This window comes from Engystomops pustulosus, chromosome 1 (genome assembly GCF_040894005.1).
Source record: "Engystomops pustulosus chromosome 1, aEngPut4.maternal, whole genome shotgun sequence".
NCBI classification, from domain to species: domain Eukaryota; kingdom Metazoa; phylum Chordata; class Amphibia; order Anura; family Leptodactylidae; genus Engystomops; species Engystomops pustulosus.
This window is the reverse complement of record NC_092411.1, coordinates 125,494,847-125,522,839: the sequence shown is the minus strand read 5'-3', so window position 1 is coordinate 125,522,839 and position 27,993 is coordinate 125,494,847. Positions and strand designations below refer to the sequence as shown.

At 39.8% G+C, this 27,993-nt stretch overlaps 1 protein-coding gene and 1 long non-coding RNA gene across 10 annotated transcripts in view; one reads left to right on the top strand and one right to left on the bottom strand.

The window, feature by feature from the left end:
• The window catches only part of NFIB (nuclear factor I B), a 293,295-nt gene that overhangs the window by 201,876 nt on the left and 63,426 nt on the right, over window positions 1-27,993 (top strand). For all 9 annotated transcript variants that reach the window (XM_072152886.1, XM_072152844.1, XM_072152875.1 and 6 more), the window contains exons 3-6: window positions 17,700-17,753; window positions 21,969-22,037; window positions 24,216-24,336; window positions 25,547-25,665. In XM_072152886.1, coding sequence (XP_072008987.1) covers window positions 17,700-17,753; window positions 21,969-22,037; window positions 24,216-24,336; window positions 25,547-25,665 — 363 coding nt within the window. The remainder of the gene's footprint in view (window positions 1-17,699; window positions 17,754-21,968; window positions 22,038-24,215; window positions 24,337-25,546; window positions 25,666-27,993) is intronic.
• LOC140133142 (uncharacterized) lies at window positions 12-27,430 on the bottom strand. Its single transcript, XR_011855808.1, has 3 exons — window positions 27,296-27,430; window positions 18,273-18,378; window positions 12-78 (listed from the first exon to the last, which is right to left on the bottom strand). It is a non-coding gene; the product is annotated as an uncharacterized lncRNA (long non-coding RNA).

Below are 27,993 nucleotides of genomic sequence, written 5' to 3'. Positions count from 1 at the left end.
AAACTTGCCTATCTCCTTTTTAACCTCTTCAGCGCAGCGCCTGGCCTATAGTTTACTCTATAAATTACAACGTGAAGTCTACAGGGACAAAAAAGAACAAAAGAATCACAACTTAATCTTGTCATCCTTTATTCATTATAATAGGGATTACAATTTCAACTTTGGGGTTTTTTTCAGGGACTGTGAAGGCAAATGTTTCTTTATTCCCAGGTACTGTGTAGTGTAAAACCAACTTACTTTTCTACAAAACAGTGCACACTGCACAATGTCAGCTTAGAGCTTAGAATAAAACCTTAATGTTTCATGTCTATTTGTTGATGTAGAATCTAATAGTTGGGTTCATATTTATCTAGATATAGTGAAAGCCCTGCTGGTTCTTGTCTGCCGCAGCGCACTGAGGCAGAGATGTTTACACCATTCAAAGCAGAAAACATCACACATTATACAAAAGTAGCTGAATTCTGAATGCAGCTCTGGATATGAATTGGACAAGATTCAGATTGCATCTTACCAATTGTACACATCAGAACAAAATAATATCTTAGGGCTATAAAACATAAAGCACTGACTTATAACCACTGAGGCTAAATAAATAATAGAAGCGCACAAGCAAGAGAAGTAAAAGTTGGGATACAACCCACTTTGCTGCACAAATGTGAAACACATGATATAGCTTGAAATAAATTTTTGTAATTGACTGGAAACGTTGAATTCTAGACTTCTTGTGTGACGCTGCAAGTGCAGCTTGTCTACAGGCAACACTAAGAAGCAAGGCCGAATCTCCAGCGATAAAAGCGTGCTCTCAATAATTTACTGCAAAGTCATGATGAGAGATGCCAGACAAGCCGCCTCTTCCAACACACATCCACTCAAACACTCAATATCAGCCAAACCACAAGCCTGTTTCTTGACAGTGAAAGTGTGTGTCACTCCAACTATGACATTCCTCTGAATACTCTACAGAATGGTTTCCCTTTATGCCTGTGGGGTTTTTTTTAATTATTTGGCTGTAGTAAGAAACACAAAAACCATCCTAGCCATAATGTATAATTAAAAATTTCCTGCAATGTGGGCTCAATTTCTTTTGGAGTGAGAAGAAGATAGGCAATGAACACTGACTAGCACACGGATGTGGACTATATAATTTTTATTTTTTACAAACGCTCTTCGTCTAGGCGCTCCTTTTCCCTCATTGGCATGTTGACGCAGTGTACACTGGAAGCTAAAAGTAGGAAAATACCATCTCCCCCTTAGACATGATGCATCGATGAACCTTTTCCCTTCTATTTAAACAGAATCATTATCAATGAAGCAGCCAGAATGGAACGCCTTTGTAGCCTATCTGGAACTGCCAGAACCTGGGCACAGATTACACATTAAGATACAGAACATTTATTTCTCCAACTGGAACCAGCCCTGCACCATATGGCTAAGTGGTGGTAGACTGCACTGCAATTTTACTGTTTGACTTCATTAGTGCAGGAGAGACATGATCTCGCTTCCCTGCTCCACAGCAACAATAGATCACTTATGCCAGTGTCTTTGAACTTAAGCCGGCCTCCATAATGAAGCTGGGTCTTCTCCAAAAGCTGATAATGAAAGTTACCAGACTGAAGGATTTGGTTTATTTTCTTTAAGCTAGCCAGACAGTGCTTGGAAACCAGAAATTGTGTGGCTCCAGCATGTTACTATGATAAAGCCTCATTTTCTAATAGTAGTTCTTTTGTTCACTTGGGATGGTGCTTATAGATGCACATCACTGTGAGCAACCCGGACACTCAACAAAGGTTTTACCATCTGTTTGTGAAATTCCCATTTTACATATTTGTATTGTGTTTGTACATGGCTTTATTCTGGTGCCTTTTTCAGAGCTTCAGTGCGGTATATACAGTACTGTGTACATTCACTTTACTTAATATCCAGGTAATTGTGTTCAGTCATAATAGGAAAGTTCATATATGATGTATATGAAATATGTTATATAAAGGTATTTTGCAAGGGGCCACACCTGTCCGCAGGTTATATCTAGTTCTGCAGCATAACTTGGTTACAGTGAGTGAGACGGGGCTACATAAACCTGACACATCATGTGTTTTTTTTTTTTTCTAAAGAAATCTGACATTTTTGTGCATTGCATTGATCAGGCACAATAGTATTCCATGGTACCTAATTTTTAATTTCACAAATGTATCTACAAAATGATGTGGCCGATTTAACAATGAAAAAATTTCTGAATGGAATGTATTTTTTGGAAATTGCCTATTTTATCAACTTGAAACACAGCATAAACATTTCACTAATATACAAGATAGTGCCACCTTGTGGCCAGAAGTTCTGTGTCCTTTAACAGAACACCGTGATTTTGGAGGCCTGACAGCCAGATGCAGGTAGTTCTTAAAGAATTACCGGTATTCCAGGAATCGGCATAATTCATATAAAATTTAAGCAAATATGTAATTATTTGTTATTTAAAATTTTGCTTCCATTAGCCGAAAATGCTGCATACTGAAATTAAGAATTAAAAGGCTACTGGCCCTTTAATCAGTCCGTTGATTTTCTCTGCACGGAGAAGACACAGGACAGAAGATGGCCGCTGGTCACATGTCCACATCACATGTCCTACACCATGTGATCACCACGATGTTTGGCTGTAGTCGGTTGGTTGCAGTGCATCCAGTATGGCCAGTGTTGGGATTAGATGTCCTCTCAGTGAGGTAATGTGCAGTGATGGCAGTTACACATCATTACTATGGTAACAGAGCAGGGAAGTCTGTTACACCATCACTGGGAGCAGAGCATGAAAGGGAGGAGGAGTTACTGAGAACTAAGGATCATTGGAGTTGTAGTTTGCAGTGGTGGCCACCTTGGTGATAACTTCGCCTACTTTACAGAGGCCATAAAATTTTATGAATCTTAAAATAAAACTATGTAAAGGGAACCTGTCATCACATTTGCACATATACAGCAAATGACAGGTTCCTATAGAGCCCCATTGACTGAGTTTCACGCTTCTTTTAGCTAAAAATTGTTTTGCGATCATCCACATAAACCACATTACCAGGCATCAGAGGGGGAGCATCCTGCTCATCCGGCTCCTCCTATCTAATACTCCCCATGCCTTATGCCTCTTACCGGTCATAGTTCATGTCATGTGACATGTGACCTCCAAGGACTGCTGTGATTTCATGTAATCATATAATGATGTACAGTTTGCTATTCTTAGAAGGCTAAATTGACACCATATTTCCCATCAGTACATAGAGCTCTATATGTTTGTAGTTGAATATTAGCAGATAGTTCCTAAGTGCAAGGAGGCAGAGCAGTGATTTGAAGAGACAGAGCTGTCAGTCAGAATAATGGGGTGTGGTTCACTGCCAGCCTGAGAGAGAGAAGAGTCACAAACACCAGATAAGAGTCAAAAAAGCTAATTTTCATATGAGAAAAACTTCTGTAATTAAGATACAGTGCCCCACTGGCAGCTAATTTTAGGTGATATGGGGTGGACTCGTAACCTTTTATCAGCAGGCATTGTTACTCAGGGTGGTCAAAATCTTGCGACAGGTCCTCTTTAAACTCAATTTTGTGACTAATGACATTGAGTTTTGGTATATTCATTTATTTATATTATGGGTTTTTGTATCCCCAGAATACTCCTTTAAGTCGTGTTGCATTTCTCCTATAGTCTTAAGTGTCTTTCCAGTCTGGTAAAGCGTTATATTGCTTGGATTATTACTACTGAGATGCTGAACACTTCAATCATGTGGCACCAGCAAAGAGATGCCTTGTTCCTAGTATTTAGTAGGATTGTCGCCTAATGCTCTTATGGTTGGAAAAATGTCTGCTGATACTTTCAACAAGTAAAATATTGTTTGATGTATTCATTTCAGGACAAGTAATATTGTTTGAAGTGCTTAGTCAAGCTTCCTGGGCTTTTTCTGCCTGAAATACTAAGTAGTTGTACAATGTGCTAAAGACTTTCTGTAATTATCAATATCCCTTAAAATCGTTTCCAAGTAACATGTGGAAGACTGTAACTGAATGACGATCAATCAGCGCTTAGACCCAATAGGACAGAAATGTTGTACTGTAAAATCCCCAGCAGAAAAAAATGCAGCAATGGAAGGGTTTTCTTTTTGTGGAATTGCTATGGGTTTGCTGTAGATTCTACTATTATGTTCTGAAAGGTGAAGATCAGTATTTGTGTGCCAATCACTCACCATTGTTGTGTTATGTCTGTCTTGTGGTGTCATGAAACCCCTTCACATTGCACCCCCACTAATGGCACATTGCTGGCAGAGATAAGAGAATGGCATCGCCAGAGGATTCATATGAGTGCCTGCATATGTGTTTAGTTGAGAATTTTTTTATGAAGTAAAAAAAGAAAATACTCTGCATTACATACATTCGTAATATTGTGAATAAAGATTGCCAGCGAACAGATGGCTATGTAAAAGAGAATGGGGAAATATAGCAGATTAATGCAAATTTGTAAGACAACATAAAGGACAACTACACTGCTATACAGCCTGCATACATACATCACTTGCAGCTCTAAAGAAAACTGCACAAATAATAAGATTAAAGGATACATGAAATAATTGTGTTTCACTCAAATAATATTGTTTGTATGGATTCATAGAGGTTACAATATTATTGTAAAGGCTGGGGTACTATAGATTTTGTATAAGATTTAGATTTGTATTGGAGAGGGCAATGAGTCATGAGCATATTGGTTGCTTGTGGTCAGCCAGTGGCCGCTTTGTTCAAACATATGTAATGAAGCATCTATGTAAGATTGAATATACAGTAGAACATAGTGAAACATGTGGGAACAGAAATCAGTGATGTCCCTGGGAAAACAATATAGTCCGGGGGCAGTTAAATGTCCAAGAGATACCACTCCTTGACTTTTATTGAACATGATGGCCTGACAACAATAAAAGCCAAATATTGTTAACAATAAAAGCCAAATAAGTTCTGCTTTCCTGTTACTGCCCATATCAGGACACTGCACTCCTCTGCGCAGAGGCATCTGTGGTCAGTGCTATATCCAATGTGACGTTTCTATACAGGCCTCCCGCTGCTTCATTCATAACCACAAAACAGCCTGAAATGTCTTTCTTACTTCTTTTCTTAACAACTCTCAAGGAGTTAATGGACTGTGCTGGCCCCCTGCCAAAACATTTAAGAAACATTATTAGTAGGGTTATGTGGCTGGGACACTATAGTGTGTGGGGATTTTATGGGTTACTCTGCTTAATGAATAAAAATTATAGATACATAATTAAAACCATATTCTGAACCATGTTGATTCCTTAATAAAAATGTAAACATATCAAGCACCCTTCACAGTAGTACATCTTAGTTGATTCTGTCACTTGCTTCTAGGCACCATACAGCTCTTTGCTGCCTTGCAAAGTCCTTTGCTTAGAAATAATGCCCATATTTGATGCATTTTAGCAACCCAAAGAATAAAGTATAGGCATCATTTTCTGTACACAGTGAAAGTTGTAAAAACGGAGCCCAGAAGAAAATGTGTTTTTTAACCAAATTGTACCGAATATTTTTTTAGCTTCCTAGTACATGGGATAGGAAACGAAATACCGTCACTGGGAAGGACAGTCTGTTGCGTAGGAGACAAGCCTTCATACAGCTCTAAAGTTTTAGCTTTTTGAGAGTGGGGAGCAAAAAATGCAAGCACACAAATGAAAAATAGCAGTAGTGTTAAGAGGTTAATATGTTCACTTCTTTATTAAGCCCATGCTAAAAAGGAATAAGGACTGACTAAGTGGGTGACAATTAGAAACAACAGCTTTTCGATTTTTTTTTTTTTCACTTTTTGACTTTTAAAACTAACAGGTTTGTGGGTTTTCCGAAGGTCACACCTATAATTGTATAAAGTGTGCCAGCATGTCTCTTCCATCAGTAAAAGATTTAGTGGAAAGGGGCTGAAGTTATTTAGCCAGTGAAGCTGCCTTTTACATCACACAATAAAATCTTGCTTCAGCAAATCTCCCATTAAACGTGTAATACCAAAGAGCACTTAAAACAAATTAGCACTCCACACAAATCATATAATTATCATGTCTTCTCCGGAGTTGGAAGTTAAGCTTCCAGGAGAAAGTGCTGTGCGGTTCTAAGCTGACACAGCAAATACAATGATCACAAAGTAACCATATTATCTGTGCTTTTATTTATGGAAAATAACCCCAGTACTTATGGTTGGTGGTGGTTTTTTTTTGTAAATTTACATTCATGATAAGGCTCCTGGTGGTGTTAAATAATTTTGAATAGTGAGACAATTTCTGTTGTTGACTATGAAAACAAGTTACATATAAGCTCCTGTTTTAAAGGGTCTCATGAAGACAATCGCTGTCCTTGTGACAGGTACATGTTTAAATTAGTGTCCCTAATAAGACAAGCTGACCCTGCTACAGTGCCTACCTTGAGGCTCCCGCTAGAGGTGGTCTATACACGTGGACAACTTAAGATAAATTGCTTAAATACCACATGTAAAGCTCATGTTGCCACTTTCCATGTGAGATGCACAAAGAGTAAAGTTGGTACCACATGACCATGCTTGGTCTGTGAAAAATGGACCATATGTTGTCCAGATTTGACAAACCAAGCACAGTGCGCTGCATTATATTCTGTCCCACCTTCTTCACTGTGGACAGTCTGTGGACTTATGACTTGTTAGTGTGAAAGTGTCACACTGGTACAATCAAAAGAAGACTCCAGCATGGCCTTAGCATTCCTATAAACATATAGATCAATTTAGAAATTATGCCTGGATGAGATGTTGATGTTAAACCATTTGAAACCAGTTAATTGCTGACATTTTTAGACCTGGTTCATGGACAATTTGCCCAGGACTGTAATAAATTGAAACAGTGGCACTAATTCTAGTTAGAGAAATCAAGTGTAATGAAGAGATATGACTCCAAATGCAATGGCTTTGTAGAATGGGTTAACATCAGAAATGCAGTGCTGCTTGTACTGGATGGTAGCCACGATGAATATACTCGTACCTGATGGATTTCAAAGCCCTGCATGCTAACGCTGCAGAAAGGAGGGCAGGAACCTCTCAGCGGATGAAATTCCCTCCAAACACCTCCAATCTGTGTTTCATAAACTGTACTCAAAGAGAAGGACCCATAAAGTTTATTGCAGAGCTAAAGTATCTGCATAAAAGGCGGCTAATTGAAAAGTGGGAGGAGACGGCTGCCAAATTAAATGTTTACATTAGCACAGCTGTATTGTAAAAACATTCTGCCCCCCTGCGCTTTGTAATTACACGAGATTTCTACACTCTGGATCTCTACAAAGTTTATCTCTATTGCCAAGAGTGTTTTGGCACCGAGCGTCTGTAATTTTGGCAGACACATGCTCTCGAGCGCAGGCTGGATCTAAAATGGCTGCCAAGCAGTTATCCTGAAATGTCGTCGACCGAGCACCACGTGTTTGTTTGAGGAGGGTACAAGCCAGGAGTTTCCTAGGGGCTGTGGTATTATTTTGAGTAATCCCCCGCATAGCTTGATAATACAGACAGGGGAAGCTGTACTTGCATATCTAGGAAGCTTCTATACAATAGGAGCCTATACACCTGTCTGCAGCAGGGCATACATGCATTCCAGATAGGAGACATTCAGCTTTAGACATATTTCTTCTATACTATGGAGGAAAATCTGTTTTAGAAGACTGCTTAAGCTTCATTATTCTACACCACCCCACAGTCCAATCCTGTGTAGCGCGGCGCCCGTCCTGTGTAATTGATAAGGTTGGAATTTGGAAGCTGTCAAAAATAGCCCAACATGATACAGAGGATCTGGCTTATGTAAGTGTGTCAATAGTTGTAAATAATGTCAAGACATGAAACAATATTCATCGCCTTAGGTCAGTTTACTTGATTGTGTTTTGATATGTTATACAAGTGTAGGATATAAAATCTTAATAGTAATATAGGAAATTGCAGCTAAACAACCTGTAGTTTATTTAATAATATAGGCATAGACAAGGGAGACTTCTATATAGCTGCTTCCAGGAAATAACTTCTCAATAACATGTCCCAAAAAGGACTATAATTTAAGGCAGATGGTGATGGACATAGAACATACAAACTCTAGATTGCAGGCCAAATGGGTTATTACTGATGTGATGTCAGTTATTGATGCTCCATAAGGAGACATATAGTTTGTAAAGTAACTTTTAAATTAAATAAGGCTGTTTGACCCTAGTGCATGACTGTGTACAGAGGCCATGAGCTAGCCGCACAAATCACAACTAGCTCATGGGCATGTTCACGGTACTCTGCATGTACTTACCACTCTGTGAACGTGCCAATGGACGGGTCTCTTTCAATTGACATGGGCACGTTGAGCGGAGTTTGCATTTTGGATGCACACTGGTGCTACAAGGTGGCATGTCAGACAAGTTTGAGATGCTACATAAAAATGGTAAGTGCAGTTCTGTTGCCAACCACAGAGGACCTGATGCTTAAAGGTTCTTTTCTAGGTCTTTGCGCAACTATATTTATTAACAAATTGTGATCCTGATTTTTCAAAGACAGAAATGGCCATGTAGCTTCGACCTAAAAAACAGTAGGTTGTAATAGGGGAACATTTGTTTTCCAGAAAAATGACAGCTGTATTAAATCCAAAAGGTCAAAGGATTAATATCTGGTTTGGTTGTAATAAATTTAGGCATTGGAGTGGATGGTGGTAGAGAATCCTGGCACACATGTAAAAAAAATTCAATGGAATTCAAAATAACAAGGACTTGGCTGTATTGTTGGTAGGAGAATTCCAAGATCCACACGCCTTAAATCTGTAATTACCCGGCTGTGTGGATTCCCGCACCAGACTGTGTGAGAAACTGATATTCCTAATGTAGCTGAACACAAATAAAGCAATCTGGAGTTAACCCCAGTGGCACAGGGCTGCATACAATAAGTGCTGTACTATTCTTATTGTAAAAAATCTGAGTCTAAGTTAATTTCTGTTTCAGAAGTGTTTGTAACCCGTAAACGGGCCTTTTTCAGTTATGGATTTATAGTCTATTGTTATATTATTGTATCAAATGACACTTTTTTTGTTCAATTTATTGTTAGTTCAAAATAAGTTTTAAAATAAAATTGAAATACTGAATGAAAAAGTTCCACAAGGTTTGTTTTTACAGCAATGAAAATAAGAACCTGCGGGACACCATCCTTGTTTGTCATGTAATGTTCTCCAGCTTCAATTCCATTTGTTGTTTGTCCCTATGATCGTGCAACAAAATGTAGTGAAAGCTTTGCTTGTACATCAGTATGGACACAGAGGGGCACATTTACTAAGGGTTCGCATACCGCATTTCCGTCAGGTTTCCCGACTATTTCCGATTTGCGCCGCATTTAACAGGGGTTTTTGGCTCACCCGATCAGATTTTGGCGCAATCACGCCGACTTTCATGCAACACAAAACGGGGGCGTGGCCGCCGGACAACCCGAATGACTTGGACTGAGCGCAGGATTTAAAATTCAAATTGTGTCGCAAGACATGCACTCACATACATCGGGAAGAAGAAGGTGAATCCGGCGGACCTCAGCGGGGAAGCGACACATGCAGGATATCGGGCACACGATCTTAGTGAATCGCGCCGGACTTCCTCCTCGTCGGACAATGCATCTCGAGGATCGCGACAGGACCGGGTAAGTAAATGTGCCCCAGAGTGTTTACTTCATTGAGTTGCTTTGGCAACTGGACAAAATTTGTAATATGGTAATAGCAATTTTTTTGTGACCTGAATTTCCAAGAATAATAGAGGTCAATTGTTTGGCTGACAACAAATATAGCCAGCTTAAATTATTTATTTATAACACCAGAAATATCACTGCAGCCCGCATAACCGGAGCATCATAGTGCAGATGTTAACTGCTCCTTACATGTAATACAGGGTGATGCGCATGTGATGGCATTCTACAAAATTTCAAAGCCACAGCATGGAAAACACAGTGTGGATTGGCACTACTGCTTGTGCTTTGCAAAGTCAATGAGTAGATCTGTTGAAAATACACATGTAACACATGCAGATTTACAGTGAAATAACCCACAGTATAATATTAGAAGAAAAGTCTATCTTTTTTGTTTTGCAAATAGGAATGCATAGTCCTTAGAGTAATGTAACTTGGCATTAAGGAGCTGGCCTGGATGACCGTTTCTAGTCTAACTTTCTCCCTCCAACTGCTTTATAACAATGGGTGTATGGGTAGGGTTTTCTAGCAATACAGGGCTTCTTCTAGGGAACAAAATGGCACTTGGAGGTCAGTGTTACGGTATCTTTACAGCTGAATGATGTAAATTATTAACTTACAAATAAAACATGATGAAGCTAATCCATGTCATGAAATGATAGACTTTGCTTTCAAATTGGGACAGTACATTCTTTAGAACATAACCTGGACACACATGAACTAGCTGATATCCTTGTGTAACCTCTTCACCCTTTACCCTCTTTACTCTCCCCCTTCTTGGGTAATAAACATTGGATAACTTTGTGCACCATGTCCTTATTTGACTGAATTATCTCCAGTTACACTATATAACTTGGTCTTTGAGATTAGCTGCTCCCTACCAAACCCTTAGCAAAGTCTCCAGATGAACATCGCCTGTACATAAATTTACATCTGCACTTTTGTACTTTTAATACAAGGGGCTATTGTTTGTATAGTCACACAATAATGCTGTACCTTTGCGGGGTGTCAGTCCTAAGATCAATATGAATTATAGCATTTATATTCAGTTATTATAGCCTTTACATGATTCTAAATACAGAGAAACTTGTATATTTGGAAGCATGTAAATGATGGGTGCACAACCTTTATTGGTCCAAGGGCCTCATTGTCTTAACTTGAAGGGCTACACTACTAAACTGCACCCTAGATGCACCAACAATGCAATAGTAGAAAGACGGATGGCACTCACCATGGGTAGTTAAAATCTTCTTTATTTGTTCATTCAAGGTAAGATACAGGGAGGCACGCAGTGCCGCTATGCCGACGGGCCGTTTCGCGCCGCTCGGCGCTTTCTCCAGGCAATGACAGCGCATGCGCGCCCCTACCGGAAATAGGGAAAGGGGCGGAAGTACACACGCGTTGTCATAGAAACAGCAACGCAATCTAAATCCCATGTACGCTACGCCCGTAATTATTATGGGAAGAAAGGAACCCCAGCAGTTTGCTGAATACTATCAGTAATAATAAAAAATACAGAATAGTAAAGAATATATCAGCGGGGTAATAAATTCCCCAAAGGAACATGCGGAGCGTACTGGGAGAAATGTGAAATTAAAAAACGCTATATGCGATATGTAAAACTTAAAACCACATTAGGAGAGACGCACATCCATATCATGATGAGCTAGATCCAGCACATATTATACAGAAATTATACAACCAGCAGTTACAAAAAGACCCTCATTTCATTGCGATCGTTAAGGCCCAAAGCACCCATAGCATTGAATTTCATAATACACCTGCTTTCTCTACGCAATAAATTTAGAGCACGGTCACCACCCTCAGGAGTACATTCCACCTTCTACCTGGAGAAAGCGCCGAGCGGCGCGAAACGGCCCGTCGGCATAGCGGCACTGCGTGCCTCCCTGTATCTTACCTTGAATGAACAAATAAAGAAGATTTTAACTACCCATGGTGAGTGCCATCCGTCTTTCTACTATTGCATTTATCTGGACTGCTGTACCTTATCGGACAGAGCACCACTCTGGTAGAGTCATACACCTTCATAACCCCTGTCCACTTCATCGTACTGCTTAGCTTCGTACTGAGTGTCGGCTGTGCCCACACATTCCTCCTACTATCACTTCTAGATGCACCAACAGCCACAATACAGCACAAAACAACAGGAAACAAAAAAACTGTGCTCAGACAATAAGTAATGTAGACCCAAGATCGGTTAATAAATAATGATACAGACCCCATTTCCTAACCCAGGTAATTATTAATAAAGCAGACAATTAATAAAAATGGAAACCCCAGAGGATATATTTATGGAGACCCCAGACCAGATAGAAAAATAAATAAAATACCCCTCTACCGGCTCCCTTTGGCATACTGGAGCTTCTTTCTGTGTGCCATTCTACTGCGTCCACACGCTGTTGTATGTGCTGCAGTCAGGACCCAGAGCAGAGCGGCACCTGAAGCTGGCGATGAAGGAGGAGCAGTGAGGACAGTACACTACATTTTTGTATAGTCCATTACTCATTAGGTTAAGGAAAGCCATATTACACTTGTAAAGAAGTAAGACTTCTGTCTGAATTCCTTGAATGATCTTTTTGTCAAGGCTGAGCAAAAGAAATCCTGACCACTGTGTTCTTTGTCAATTTTTAGTAAACTGAAGTCAGCTAAAAGTCAGACTAGTAATGTGTACGAATAGCAGACAGTTCAAAGAACAGAAGAGAGCGCCGACCTTGGCATTTCTCTAGATTGGGAATCCTGAGATCAGGGTGTTAAACAGTCGTTTGCTGCTTGCCAGCGAGCTGGGCTTCCCTACTGATTTAGGTTTGGCAGTGATATGGCTCTTCACCCTGTTGCCTTTCTAGCTGCCAAGGAGACAAGACCAACTCTGCACTTCCTGTCTTCCTCATTGTCCTGGCTGAGGATGGGGCCGTGTGTGCCAAGTGCATGTTGCCAAGAACATATTACAGTACTGGTCAGCTCAGAGCAGGCCAACATCACCTGTGCTGTTGACAGTCAAAATGCTTTAGATCTTTTAGAATTTTAAGGCAGCAGCTCAGAAATTATTCTGCACAGAGAAATGGTGGCTGGCTTCCTCTATGAGCCACACATCAGCCCCTCCACCTGTAGAAGCATTGCCTTCAAACAACAGTGACTTACTATATAATGGATTCAGTTTTTTTTTTGTTTGTCAGATTTTTTGTTAGAATTTTTAAATAAATAGTGAAATGTTATATGAACTAAATACAAAGATCCTTGGTATTTAGGCCTTATTTCTATATTACACACGGTACATCAAAAAAGAGTTTGTGTTACAAAACATCTCAAATTGTACAGAGATGCAATACATTAATATTTTGACTTTTCTTAATTTTTTTTGCACGTTCATGTAAAGTGAATATATTTTCCTTCTCCAGTGATTCCAATGTTAATATGTATTTCTGATCTTATGTACATTAGCATTAACTGTGATTTGTTTTTACATATTAGAATTATCTAATTTTCTGTAGGTTGCGTATCTGTATATTTATCTTGCGCTATAAGTCAATCAAATTATTTTCCTTGCTAAGCACCATGTGTTGAACTAGTCCATTATGGTAGTCTTAAAGGCAGTAGAGGGCACATGGGAGTCTATGGAATAGAACTAGGCACTCTGTAGAAATACAATTACAGGCAGTCCCCTACTTAAGAACACTCGACTTACATACGACCACTAGTTACAAACGGACCTCTGAATATTGGTAATTTATTGTGCTTTAGTCCTAGGCTACAATAATCAGCTGTAACAGTTATCACAGGTGTTTGTAATGAAGCTTTAGTGTTAATCCTGATTCTTATGACAACCCAACATTTTTAAAATCCAATTGTCACAGAGACCAAAAAAGTTCTGGCTGGGATTACAATGATAAAATATACAGTTCCAACTTACATACAAACCTACGGACCCTATCTTGTATGTAAAAATGCATCTGTGTAATTTTTTTAGATTCCTATTGGCTTTTTAACCCAATCCCTTGACCGAGAAATGGTCAAAAGTTGTCTCTCTTGACCTCATTATTTAAGTGCCATTTTTATTTATTTATCTTTTATGGGATCCACGTGGACATTGCCAAGAATATACCCCAGCACTGATTAAGCTAGCACAGTAGTGGAACTCTACAGTGGACCTAGTCTGGGCACCAATATAGGCCACAAAGACCATAGGGAGGTGGATTTTGAGTCCATCAGTTGTCAATAGGATCAATATTTCATAATCACATAACTTATTTTATTGATGAAATGTTCTGTGTGTTTTTATACATTGAGATTTTCTGTACATGAATGTGTGGGAAGTCACCTTGCCTGAGCAGCAGTTTACAGCATTCAGAGGGATACTTTACTGCAGTCACATGGGCCATCGGCAGTAATATCCTAGAGATGTTCACTGACTTCTGGAAGTCTTTTAGGCATGCACAGTGACACTGAATTCTGACTCTTGTAGTATTGAGAAAACTAAATACACACTAAATTACTATGGCAAACCTTCATAGGTTTCCTTGAAGACCGTAAAGATTTATTATGTGGAGTAATTGGTTGCTTGGCCTGGCGCTTCAGGTGAATGGGGCTCCTCAGTGGAATATGGGGGTACACCAGTGTTTCAGATATAGATTTATACAGTTTGTTTTACTGCATATCAACAAAGAATAAACAATGGGATGTGTCAGATTTTAAATTCTCAAAAATAAGCTGTGAATTCAGCCCTGTTTGTGTTTATCGCTGAACATGTTAGGGGCTTGCAGTCAGGCAGTATGAAGGCTGCTGACTATTCATTTCCAGCAGAGGAGCAGAAATGGTTGTTAAAGCTATGAGCAGACACCCTTTCCCCAGGGGTTGTTATCTTGCAAACATTATTATAAACTCATGAAAAGGCGGTATTTTATAGGAGAAGCACATTTTCTATCCATAGCCCTTCCCCACACATTAGGGCAGCCGTGAGAGACTTGAGTATCAGTCGTACAGAGATCCCGCTGCTGTGTTTACAAAGCTATTTTAGCAAACAATTAATAAATGCTAAAGAAAATGCTGTCAAACTTGTATAAGCAGACTTCTCAAGCACATGCATTCTGAACAATGGACTTTCAAAGAGGGAACAAGAAGCCGTTTAAGGTCATCATAACCTAAACCAATATCACAGGCAGCCCGGCACTTGTACTCTGTTATTTCCCCTCTTACATTAGTTTTCTTTCAGTTAGAACTTAATTTTAAATGGTGGGCTTTGCTTGCAGTAAACATGTATTTTAATGATCTGTAATTGTGATAAGTTTGTTAACAAAAAGAAAAAAAATGAAACGTATTTGAGATATACTGTATATATTCGAGTATAAGCTGAGTTTTTCAGCACAAAAAATGTGCTGAAAAACCCTTACTTGGCTTTATACTCGAGTCAAGAAAAAAAACCAAAAAGTGTACTCGCCTTCCGACATCCCCACCCCAGCAAGTCCTCTTCCATACATCACGTCCCCGGCACTACAGGGGCTGGCAGGCTATGTACTCCAGAGGGCTGGCAGGCTATGTACTCCAGGGGGCTGGCAGGCTATGTACTCCAGGGGGTTGGCAGGCTATGTACTCCAGGGGGTTGGCAGGCTATGTACTCCAGGGGGCTGGCAGGCTATGTACTCCAGGGGGATGGCAGGCTATGTACTCCAGGGGGCTGGCAGGCTATATACTGCAGGGGGCTGGCAGGCTATATACTGCAGGGGGCTGGCAGGCTATATACTGCAGGGGGCTGGCAGGCTATATACTGCAGGGGGCTGGCAGGCTATATACTGCAGGGGGCAGGCAGGCTATATACTACAGGGGGCAGGCAGGCTATATACTACAGGGGGCAGGCAGGCTATATACTACAGGGGGCAGGCAGGCTATATACCACAGGGGGCTGGCAGGCTATATACTACAGGGGGATGGGCAGGCTGTATACTACAGGGGGATGGGCAGGCTATATACTACAGGGGGATGGGCAAGCTATATATTACAGGGGGACGGGCAGGCTATATATTACAGGGGATGGGCAGGCTATATACTACAGGGGGATGGGCAGGCTATATACTACAGGGGGATGGGCAGGCTATATACTACAGGGGGATGGGCAGGCTATATACTACAGGGGGATGGGCAGGCTATATACTACAGGGGGCTGGCAGGCTATATACTACAGGGGGCTGGCAGGCTATATACTACAGGGGGCTGGCAGGCTATATACTACAGGGGGCTGGCTATATACTACAGGGGGCTGTGACCAATGCATTTCCCACCCTCTGCAGTCAAGATACGGTACTATTTTTTTTTTGGGGGGGGGGGGGTCTGCTGTGGTTAAATGAATTTTGAGTTTGGGTTAGGCAGGATACGCACATAACATATGTATTTCTGCTTCAAACCCAGGGTAAAGTCCATATGCTTTTCCTGCAGATTTTGATGCTGCATCGTGGCTCATTTCACCCATGGTGTTACAAATGGTATCACGTGTGGCAACACCTTAAAATGTCATAATTCTTTAAATAGTGTAACCAATAGTGTGTGCATTCTGCGGTACCTCTCCAAGATATTTACAAATGGTGGAATAGAGATCTGATTACATTTGCCAGGATAATTTTGATCTGTTCATAGTTATCCTAAAATACTAATTACCGTATATTATGGTAGCATTGGTCCTGAAGTGGTTAATAAGGCCTGGCACCCTCATTCTCTCCTAATTTACCTCTAGGAAATCTTACTGCATTCCTTCTTTTTGTGCCACCCTGACATCTGGAGAGAGCCTTTATTCCCTGGGAAAATGGTAGGCAGTGCCAAATCTTCTACCCATGGTCTCTCTGTGTCTCTCAGGCTGCACATTTCTGTCCTTCTGGGCACTCCTATTTCGCAGCTGTTAAATCCAGCAATGAATGGATGCCTTGCAAAGGCAGATGGTTTCCTCCCTCTGTGCCCTTCCCTCAGCACGTACACGGACACACATGCAGGCTCACTCCCACAGCTGACAGCTCTGTCATTCCATAAACTGGCAGGTGGAGATACACAGACCACAATGCGGCTTAGACTGTGCATTCATGCCACACATTAAGTAGGGCCATCTATGCCCAACCTCTGTTCAGCAGAAGACAGATCAGCAAATGCCATTTCATGCGTTTTCCAGTTGGATGTTTAATAGAAATTAACAACTTCGAGGCCAAAAGCTAGGGCTGCCACTTTGATGGTGCAGTCTATCCTCTGTGTAACGTTTCTAGAACCTGATAATATTACATAAAAAGGCAGTTAGCTACTACTTTTATGCTTGGTCCACATTGTTATGCTTGCCAACCTGGCTAGAAAAAAAGCAATACTGTACCTTAAATCATTGATATCTAGTCTTTATAGCATGGAAGATTCTTAGCTTACCACTGTTTTCCATAAAGGACACATTTTAATAAGGACAACTTTCTGTTTATTTAAAAGGGTTGTCTAGCATTAGAAAAACGTGGCTGCTTCTTCCAGAAACCAAGCCACTACAGTCTACATATTGGATAAGATGTTCATTTTTACCGCCACAATATACGTATCCACCACTCACTTCTTTTATATACTATTCCGGAGACAATTTGAATAGAATATGCTTTAAAGCCCTGCAGTTTCACATTTTTAGGGGCATATTGTGGGGTTTCACTGTAATACACAACTAAGTATAGAATCGCTGTGTTATTGACTCGCTTTATTTTGGACTAAATTAAAGGTTTGGATTTTGTCATGTGAAAGAGTAATTAACGTAAAAGTGTAATTATGCAAAGCTTCTTATACAATGTAATCAACTCATCGCTACCTAGAAATCTACTCCACATGTTTGTCTAGCAAAAAAAAAAGGAAATTATGTCTGTTCAACCATGCGACATTCTGAGAAAGGAAAAACGTAATACGTGTAGAACACAAAACACTTACCTTTTTTCTTATTTTTTTTTTTTTACAGATCCTGGACAATCAGGAAGCCCAAGCCACAATGATCCTGCCAAGAATCCACCAGGTAAATATAACCCCTGTAAAATTTACATCCTCACAATGTCGGTGAACAAAAGTCTTACTGTGATAGCTGAAAAGTGTATAATTGGTCAGCAATCTGCTTTGCATAAGCAATGTGAAGAATCAGGACAAGCAGTGATTATGTTACCGCTCTCATTGTAACTGATGCTTAGCTGTATCTTCATTAACATCCACTCTATCTTGAGAAGTTTGTACTCTTGACTAGTATTCGCTTTTATAAAACCTCTGAAAGGACACATCCCACCTCTTTTGGCCATGCTAAGCTTTGGAACCGAATGTTGGTAATTATATGTATTCATTGCATGTCTATCGTGATTGCTTGAATAAAAATGGTCACCTACATTTCATGGAAATCTTAAAATTTTCTAAAATGTCTAAAATACTCAATTTGCTCACTCAATATTACCATCCTCTAAGACAGTGTGTATGACCTAACAAACATTAAATATTTGCATTATAAACTGAAAAATTGCAAACATGTAAATCTTAAAAAAAAACATACCTTAGAGCTTGTGCACATCTTTGTTATTTCATTCCTTTTTGCATCCATTATTTTCAGGTGTTCTTTTGTAACCTTTCCTCTTAATCCATTTGTGCATCTGTGGCATCTGTGTATGTAAGAACATGTTAAATTGCAAGCTCATCTAATGAAGGGGTCATTTCTACCCTTTAATTGTTTTACCCTATCCATAGGATAGAGGATAACATTCTGATGAGTGGGAGTCTGACTGTTTGGATCACAGGGCCAGTTTGCATTCTGCTGCTCCTTTCACTAGTGTGGAAGTATTGTAAATTTCCTAAGTATAGGGCTCGGTTACTTTTTCCCTAGTAGTCTTTGTCATAATTAATAAGGGTGGCAGCGAGTACCATGCGCTGTGGCAATTTCCAATGCTCCCATAGTATTGAATGGAGTGACCGTTTGCACGCTGGACATTCCACTTCATCCAGTATGGAATTAAAGTGTTATCCCATTTCCACAGGGCAGCACTGTAAGTTGGTAAAACCCCTTTAAATGATATCAGTGGCAATAGATCATTCTGATTATGAATAGTACAACTGTTAGTGTGTCATTTTGTTGATTATATTATTTTACATTGCTTTCTAAAGGTAATAGAGCCAGTGGAGACATAAGTCTTTTACTCCTGCCATTTAATTACCCTTTCCAACATTTACATTGAGGTCAGTTTCATTGCCTATTTCTGTTTTGGAGTATGGGCAGAAACTAAAGTAACTGGAGGGATATTTCCTAAATGTTATATACAGTACAAACATGTAGAGGTTGGCCTTGACTGGGTTTGGACCATATTGCTAAATATTAATAGTTACACTACTAGCTGTTTACATCACAATTGCTCCTTAAAGAGGTATTCCCATTTCAGCAAGTAAATGTTATTATTATAATGAAAAGTTTTCCAATTCACTTTTCCAATACACTCTTCCAATACACTTTCTGTATCAATTCCTCATGGTTTTCTAGGTCTCTGCTTGTTTATTCTATGAAAAGCTTCCACGTTTGCTTCAGAAATCTGTCCATGGTCACACAGGTGCACGGCTCATTTGTATCATAGAGAGTAATCAGAGATGTGTGGTATAACGAGTCATACACCTGTGTGACCATGGTCGGATTTCTGTCCACTAGTAGTAAACGTGAAAGCTTTCCACAGAATGACAGCAAGCAGAGATCTAGAAAACCATGAGGAATTGATACAGAAAGTGTGTTGGAAAATTGTATAACTCATTATATATCATATAAAGAAAACCATTAATGTGCTGAAATGGGAATACCCCTTTAATACCGCATTTAAAGATTAATGTCCTAATAAAAGTAAAATATGGTAAAACAGCAAAACGGATAGGAATTGACTTTGAGCTAAACAATTCATCTTGGAACACACAGATGAACTCCTTTTGTTTTCCATTTTCACATATGTTCAGCAGATAAAAGGTATAGTGTGTTTATTATACATAAAATCACTTATCTCATCCCTTATTTATTTACCCCCTTTATTCCAAACAACACCATGAAGTTTGAGCAGGCCGTCAGAAGCAGTAGGTCTAAATGGCTCACTGTTTAAAATCTGTCTGGGTATATGTTTACATAGCAGATGAAGAAGTGCGGGTGTGAGTGAAGGAGACATTGGGAACATGGGCTGTAATCTGGCCAGAATGTGGTGTTCAGTAATAAAAGAGCTCACCACTTCAAATAGGGGAGGAAAGGATTTACACAGCCATACATTCAAAACCACACTGCTCCTTTTCCTTTCTCCATTACTCTTGTTTGTCTGTGGTTCCATGGTCATTTTCTTTTATATATTTTTGTACTCTTGTAACATTATTCCCATGGAAACCCTGTGTTTCTAGTACTTGTTTTCAACTGAGTGAATGTTTGTTTTTCCTTTTTGTTTCTTGCACCATTCTGTACCATAGCTGTACTTAAAGGGGCATGCCCAAGATTTAGACTTCACCATAGTGTAGATAAAAGGTCTCAAATTGGTTAGGATCCAACCACAACATCACAATAACACCTACTGGTTAAATGGCATGGTGGCCAAACAAGCATGCTGTAATTCTGGATCCCGGAAGGTCACTTGGAGCTGTGTGTGAAGGCAGAGTGCTTGCTTGACTTCTGCACAATTCAATTGGGACTTACAGGACACACTTCTCACTTATTGTGTAGGTAGGTGATAACCTAAAATAATCTTCAATACTTATTGTTATGAAGGTAATCTTGGCTGGTGGCATACAGCGGCATCATGTTACAGGGTACTCTTTTATATATAATATAGAACCATAGGAGCTTTTAGTGCCACTATACACACCACATGCAAAGAAGCACAGTTGATGGTAAGTGTAGACCATGTAATAACTGTGACCTTTTCTGGAAGTTTCAGATCCTGTTTTATGCTGCTTGTTCATGATTAATAGCTTAACTTTCAAGTCCTTGAAACTCACAATCTAGCACTTGAAATGTGAGCTTCAAACCTGTTCATACAATTTATTTTATTTTACACAGGACCCCTAAATGCAAACTGTATGAATTACTGTATATACTCGTGTATAAGCCGAGTTTTTCAGCACAAAAAATGTGCTGAAAAACGTCCCCTCGGCTTATACACGAGTCATACATACAGTCATACAGTTTTAAAAAATATTTTAAAAATAATAAACTTATATACTCACTCCCGGTGGCCCCGACCTGCAGCGCTGCTCCCCGATGTCCACTCGGGTCCTCTTCTGGCTTCTGCGCCTGTCTTCTGTCTTCTCTAACTTCGTGCTGGGCGCCGCCATGTTTTTCTCCCAGGCGGCGCCTAGTATGACGTCAGCAGCGGCGCGTCATACTAGGCGCCGTCCGGGGAGAACAATGGCAGCGCCCAGCACGAAGTTAGAGAAGAAAGAAGACAGGCGCAGAAGTCAGAAGAGGACCCGCGCGGACATCAGGGGAGCAGCGCCGCGCTGCACGTCGGGGCCACCGGAGGGTGAGTATATAAGTTTATTATTTTTTATTTTTTTTTTAATGCTGGGCAGGCTGTATACTACTGTGGGCAAGCTGTATACTACTGGGGGCAGGCTGGGCTGTGCTGTATACTACTGGGGGGCAGGCTGGCTACATACTGGGGGGGGGGGGTCTGTGACCAATGCATAGGTTTTCCCAGTTTTTGATGGTAAAATTAGGGGTCCCGGCTTATACTCGGGTCGGCTTATACTCGAGTATATATGGTAAACTGAAAGTGATTTCGTTTTTCTAAGAAAGCCAATATATCTTATTTTTACACTTTGGATATATGTAAATCATCCTGTTTTTCCGACCATTGTTCATTGAAATGAAAGTGAATAAAATTTTAATGTTCTCAGAAAAGTATTCTTTCTAGAAAAACAGCACAATATGTTGTAGGGACTTTTGGGCTGAAAGCACCATGGATTTATCCCACACTGGGCAACAAATCAGCCAGCCTCTCCACTTTCATCTCGCACCATCTATCTAGGGTACATGCACTTATTCTAACAGGACTACACCTGTGGGAGTGGATGAAAAAACTTTCTTGGTTGTATGTCCTTTGACTTGGATGTACAATGATGTCCTCTTATCAGTAAAATTGGAATATTCTACATGCAGGTGTCACTTAGGAGTAAATATTTTCAGCGTACAGTACATAGTTTTTCAGAACCCTAACTAATATAGTTCTCTTCTTCTCTCCAGGATACCTTGAAGACAGTTTTGTGAAGTCTGGAGTTTTCAATGTTTCAGAGCTAGTGCGAGTGTCAAGAAGTAAGTAATAATGCAAAGTATTATCTTAAATGATTCATCTTGTAGTCTTGACTGTATGTACAATACGTACATGTGTAAATGTGTATATATACTGTATATATGTGTGTATGTATGAAGGTGTGTGTGTGTGTGTATATATATGTATGTATGTATGTATGTATGCGTGTGTATAAACAGTGGGACCTTGGATTACAAGTAACTTGGTCTGCGATTTGTTTTTGCAAGACAAGCTTACATTTTGCAAAAATTGTGAGCCTTCTCCATCTTCTACTGTACTGTCCCTCTCACATAATTGTATAAGAAGTAGAAGAACAAAGGAGCTAGATGTTGTACTACACATGACAAAATATTTTTGGGGTGCATATAAATACATGCTGCTGGTCCAGAGACTCATCTGAAATGCAACACAAGTTGGCTGCAAATGTTATTCCGCAGCTACTGTGATAGCTGTCACATGACAAAACATGTGTGTGTATCCCCGGACCCAGGCACACAATATAATACATCCCTGTGATTCTATAATGTGAAAGTTGCCACAGAACATGCCTGTTGTAAGGCCAGTGATACATAATGAATTCCCCTTCACATTTTCTGACCTTTCCACTATGTCATTGTGCAGGGAAGTTGACATCATCTTTTTAATGGAAAGACAATGGCAAGATATTGAAAGAGAATTCCTGGAGATAAGCTTCACTGTTTTGTGCAGTGATAAGAAATTCAAGAACCTAAAGCTTTTTACATGGTGTATAGATTGTAAAGGTTATCCGTACGATGATATTGTCACTGCAGGAGAGTGGGTGACCATGTCATTCATGTTTCTGCTCAGCCCCCTATAGTTATTCACATGCACTTTATCACTTCATAGGCTACTGTACAGTTGTTGCCACGTAATCATTGTACACCCTCATAGCTTGATATTGTCCCTGCTGATATTCTCACATCATGTCATTTTGTGTCTACCCAGAAGGATTAATTCAGGAGGGATGTATGGGGTGTACAACATGTTAGTGTGTGAGAATAGTATGTACTGATACATGACACATAATGGTCTCATATTCACAGATACTGGGCTGTCACACAGTGTTTATCTAATAATAGCATTTGGATTGTGGTTGTAGCAGGCTTCTTTCATCTGACATTTGTTTAACCTCTCATTTACCTCAAACCACAAGAGACTGTGGTGTGCTTTACCAGTCACAAGTTCTAAGTGATTCCACCAAGTCACCACATGCCATGTTATTCACCTTCCTCCACAGGGCTATTAAAATTATGACTAGAAAAATTACGACTAAAAGGATTTAATTCTCTTTTGTGAAATCATACAGCCACCGTAGTGTCCATAGATGATGCGATCAAAGCCTTCTTGACACTCTTTCTTGCTTTAGAGACCTTGTTTATGCCTGGTCCCTGATTCATAGGGGATTAAAATAGTTTGTAGATATTAAGCCATTTGAGCTGGCAGCTGAGTTCTTCTCTCAGGTATAAGGGCAGCTTTGAATTAGCATTCCTCAAAAAGATAGAAGAGAAAAGCACTCAGCTGCTCATCCAAATATGCAAAGAATCCACCTCTGTCCTCCACATCTCTCTTTCCAGCAGGGCTAATTGAAAGGACTATCTACATGCAGGGAGTTTAGTGGGGCCCCGAGATCTGACCCTGCAACACTGATTGATGTCCCCCATGCATTACATACTGTAGCATGGCAATATTGTTCCCGAGTGAAAGGGAGCCAGCAGTCACATCTAATTAACCATTCATCAAGAAATAATTGCACTATGCATAAATTAGGGACACCATCATCTTTAAAACAAAAGAAGAATTGATTTGGACCTTGTTCCCAAGGTCTCTGATGATACAAAGTGACGTTCAGCACACCAGGCCTTTGTATCCAATGCCTGTGCCTCCTTACTGGCACCAAATACCATCAGAGTTACTTAATGGAAGCTTTATGCATGGATATGAGGACCAGTGCTTAAAAGCCCTATTTTTATTTATTTTAAATGGAACAATTCTGGATAAAATGTGAAAGGATGTTACGTACATGACATGTGATTCTAAGTTTGTGAAAAGCAAACTCACTCATTTACTTTTATGAGGAAACCAGACAAACTATTTTTGCATGTTAAAGCTTTGAATAAGACAATACTCTGTATAAGTAACCAGTTGTTGTTTCCTCTTAGCACCCATAACACAGGGCTCTGGCGTCAATTTTCCAATCGGAGAGCCACTAAGCCAGCCATACTATCATGATATGAATTCAGCGGTCAGCTTACAGAGGTCATTATCCTCTCCGCCAAGCAGGTAATGGATAATAGTAACACTTTGTAATATCTGGCCACTTTTAGTGGGGCTTTCTGATAATAGGAAAAAACCTGTGGATAGTTTTTGTGTGTCCTGATTCTGGCATGGTGATGGACACATGGTCACATGGCATGGTCACATGTATTGTACATATGATGACTGAGCCTGTCTTGACAGTCATGTTATGTCACCACCAGACCTTGAAAAAGTTGCTGATACATGTGGAACATTATAAGGCTGGGTTCACATCACATTTTTGCATACTGCTGACTAACACGTTTTTGGCAGGAAAAAAAAGGGATCTAAACGTGTGTTAAGGAGTATACATTCATGTCTGATGCCCAAACAGTGTACTTTTTTTTCCTGTGCATCTGTATCCTATTTTTTGGTTGAAAAAAATGTGGGATACTGCGTTTTTCATGTCCTTTAAGGTGTCTATGGATGACATATGCATAAAGTGTTACAGCGTATGCATCAATCTGTCACATCCGTTTTCATGGCCAAATTTGATTTTTAAAATTCTCCATCTTGGTAATGGGTTCAGAAGGTGCAGGAAGCAGAAGTGATAAAAAAAATATCATTTTTTAAAGTATAAAAACAGATGCCAACGTATGTGACGGATACAACGTATACGTCAAAAAACCCTAGTCAAGAATTTGTCAGTATACGTCCGGCGTCTGTAACCCAGCCTAAAGTTCTTTAAAGATGGAGCCAATTGACTGTAATTTGCTTATGTTAAATTATAAAAGATTGTGTCCATGTGATGAAAAATTACAGTATATATTTTCTGTTGGGTAACTACAGACATTACAAGGTCATCTGTGTTGTGGAAAGTTCATTTTCAACAAAGGAAGCGCCTCTTCATAGAACCACCTTTTTTCTTACTGACAGTGATGACCCATACAGTGTTACTGAACGGAAAGAGATACAAGGTTATGTCTATTAAATTAAACATGCAAAGGAAGTTTATCAGAATGGAATGTAAAGCCACCAGAAGAATAAAAGCTTTCTATTTTCTCATTCAAGGGGCATTGGACCTTATTTTTGTTATGCGGCACATACATGTGCACATGCTACAGTTTACTTTTTTCTTTGAGTAGGTTCACTTCATTGAGTTTTCTGATCAGTGTGTACAAAGGTCTGCATTTCTGAAGTGTCATGTATTCTTCACAAAATTCTTCACAAAACTAACTTTTACTTAATTTCACAGTAAAAGACCCAAGACCATTTCGATAGATGAGAATATGGAACCAAGTCCAACTGGAGACTTCTACCCTTCTCCAAATTCACCAGCAGCTGGGAGTCGGACATGGCATGATAGAGACCAAGGTATAAAGCTACATTTTTCAGCACTTTTAAACGTTTTTATCTGGCTCCTCTGAAATGGACAGAAATTATCTGCTGAGCTAAAAAGTTGGTAGAGTGTGCATCTATTGTAATTAACTAGAAAGTTAATTACAAAGCATTGCTTTGTAGTACCTTGTTAGTTTGCTTATGTCTACTTGCACACGGCCGCTGTTTTTTTGCTGTGAGCTAGCCATTGTTTCATCAGCTAATGATGAGAAAAGTTTAAAAAAATCCTAATGTGTTTCAGTGGGCTCATACACAATGCTGTGGTTTCTACAGCCCCGTGTATGAAACTATGAAACGACTGCCCGTACCACAAAAAAGTAAAAACAACGGAAGTTTAATGTATCAAGTAAGAATCCCATTGACATCAGTGTAAATGTTATGTCATCCTTTATGGACAATTAGGCAGGCATCCATTATGCATGCTTTTTTTCAAATGGAGAAAAAGTACTGCAGCCACCGTAATTTTTACCATAAAACAAAACGCGTGTGTGATGGATGCCTGCTTGGCTGGCCATAATGGGATTTTTAGTTTATAAGTTTAACCTTCCTTCTTTACTTTTTTAATGGAGGTAAGGAACGGAGGTTTGAACGGTAGTGTGAACTTAGCCTTGCACACAATTACAATTCTTCAGGATGGTTGGGTGTAACTGATGTATAGTAGGAGCTTACAGTCTTTTTACAGGGATTCTTCTCAATCTGTCTCAACACCTCTGCAGTGACCTCTACTTTCACAAGCAGGTACTTGCAGCAGCTCAGTTTCAGAGAACATGAGGAAGAAGTTTTCATGGTTGCTGCAAGGGCCCGTTTCAATATTGTGCCTGTCATCACTGGGGGTAATGTACCATTGACAGACAGCCCCATGTAATAAATGTAGCTCACCAACATAGCATTGTGCTGCTGACTCCAGTTCTCTATCCCAACCTCACATGCACACACCTTATATCAGGACCCCTTTTCCTGATTTCTCTGCTTTCCCTCCTCCTGCACAAGGAGGAGCTAACGCGTATTGATTCCATGATGATAATCTACACATGCAGGGGGCGGGGCCATCTAACCTTCCTCCCGTACACTCTCCAATAACCTGCAGTGCTGTATAATAGGGAACAGTGAACTGCTCCAAAGATGTTACAACTGATGCAGCATATTTTATATGGATTATATCCACTGCTATGCACATGACTAGAATGATCTGTCTTAAGCAATTGCACAATAATGAATTAGATAGTCCCAAAAAATTGTGGACAAATGATTAATATTAATAATCACCATTTACTATATAAAAATTCTACCAGTGCTATGCTATAGAGTATTTCATTTTAGTCTTGTCGTTGACATGAATGTCAGTTTACAATAACTGACACTTATTAGCTGGTGGTTATTCCCAGGTCTGCTTCATGCCTCAGAACTACTAACACTTCACACTTCTCCTCAGAGAAATTAATATTTGATTAAACATATTATTTTCTAAAAATGGAGCTTAAATAGTTTGATTTTATTATTCACAAAATGTTATGTTCTTTCTAAAGTATGCAGAGTTATCACCAAGATGGCTGCCACTGGAAACTACAAGTCCCATTATCCTTTAGTTCTCAGTAACTCCTCCTACCTCTTATGCTCTGCTCCAGTGATGATGTAACAGGTTTTCTTGCTCTGTTACCATAATAATGCTGTGTAACTGCCATCACCAAAACAACGGCCATACTGGATGCACTGCAACCATCCGACTACAGTCAAACATAGTGGTGCTCACATGACCTGTCCAGGCAGGTTCTGGACATGTGATGTGGACATGTGACCTGCGGCCATTTTCTGTCCTGTGTCTTCTCTGTGCGGGGAAATTAACGGACTGATTAAAGGGCCAGTAGCCTTTTAATTCTTCATTACAGCAAATGTCAACAGCATTTTTCTGCTAAGGGGAGCAAAATTTTAAATGACAACTAATACAACATATAAGCTCATATTTTAAGGACCATTTGTATATGAATTATGCTGATTTCAGATTACCCCTTTAATTGTATTATGCTATTTGTATTATCTGAGCTTGTGTCCTTAATGTAAGGAAATGTGATCTCTAAATGTCCTTGAGCAATCACCCTTATCATAGTATTTATGAATATAAGATCAAGGTCTCGGCAGGGCAATTGCTAATGCTCAGTTAGAGATCACATGACCCTCCATCTGCAGCTATTTTATGGACAGGAATGTTTGGCGGATGAGGTAAAAGACAGGATGCTTCACTTGTGATGCATAACTTTTAATACATATATAGTGGAATATCCTGCCCCCCACACTTGTACATACATT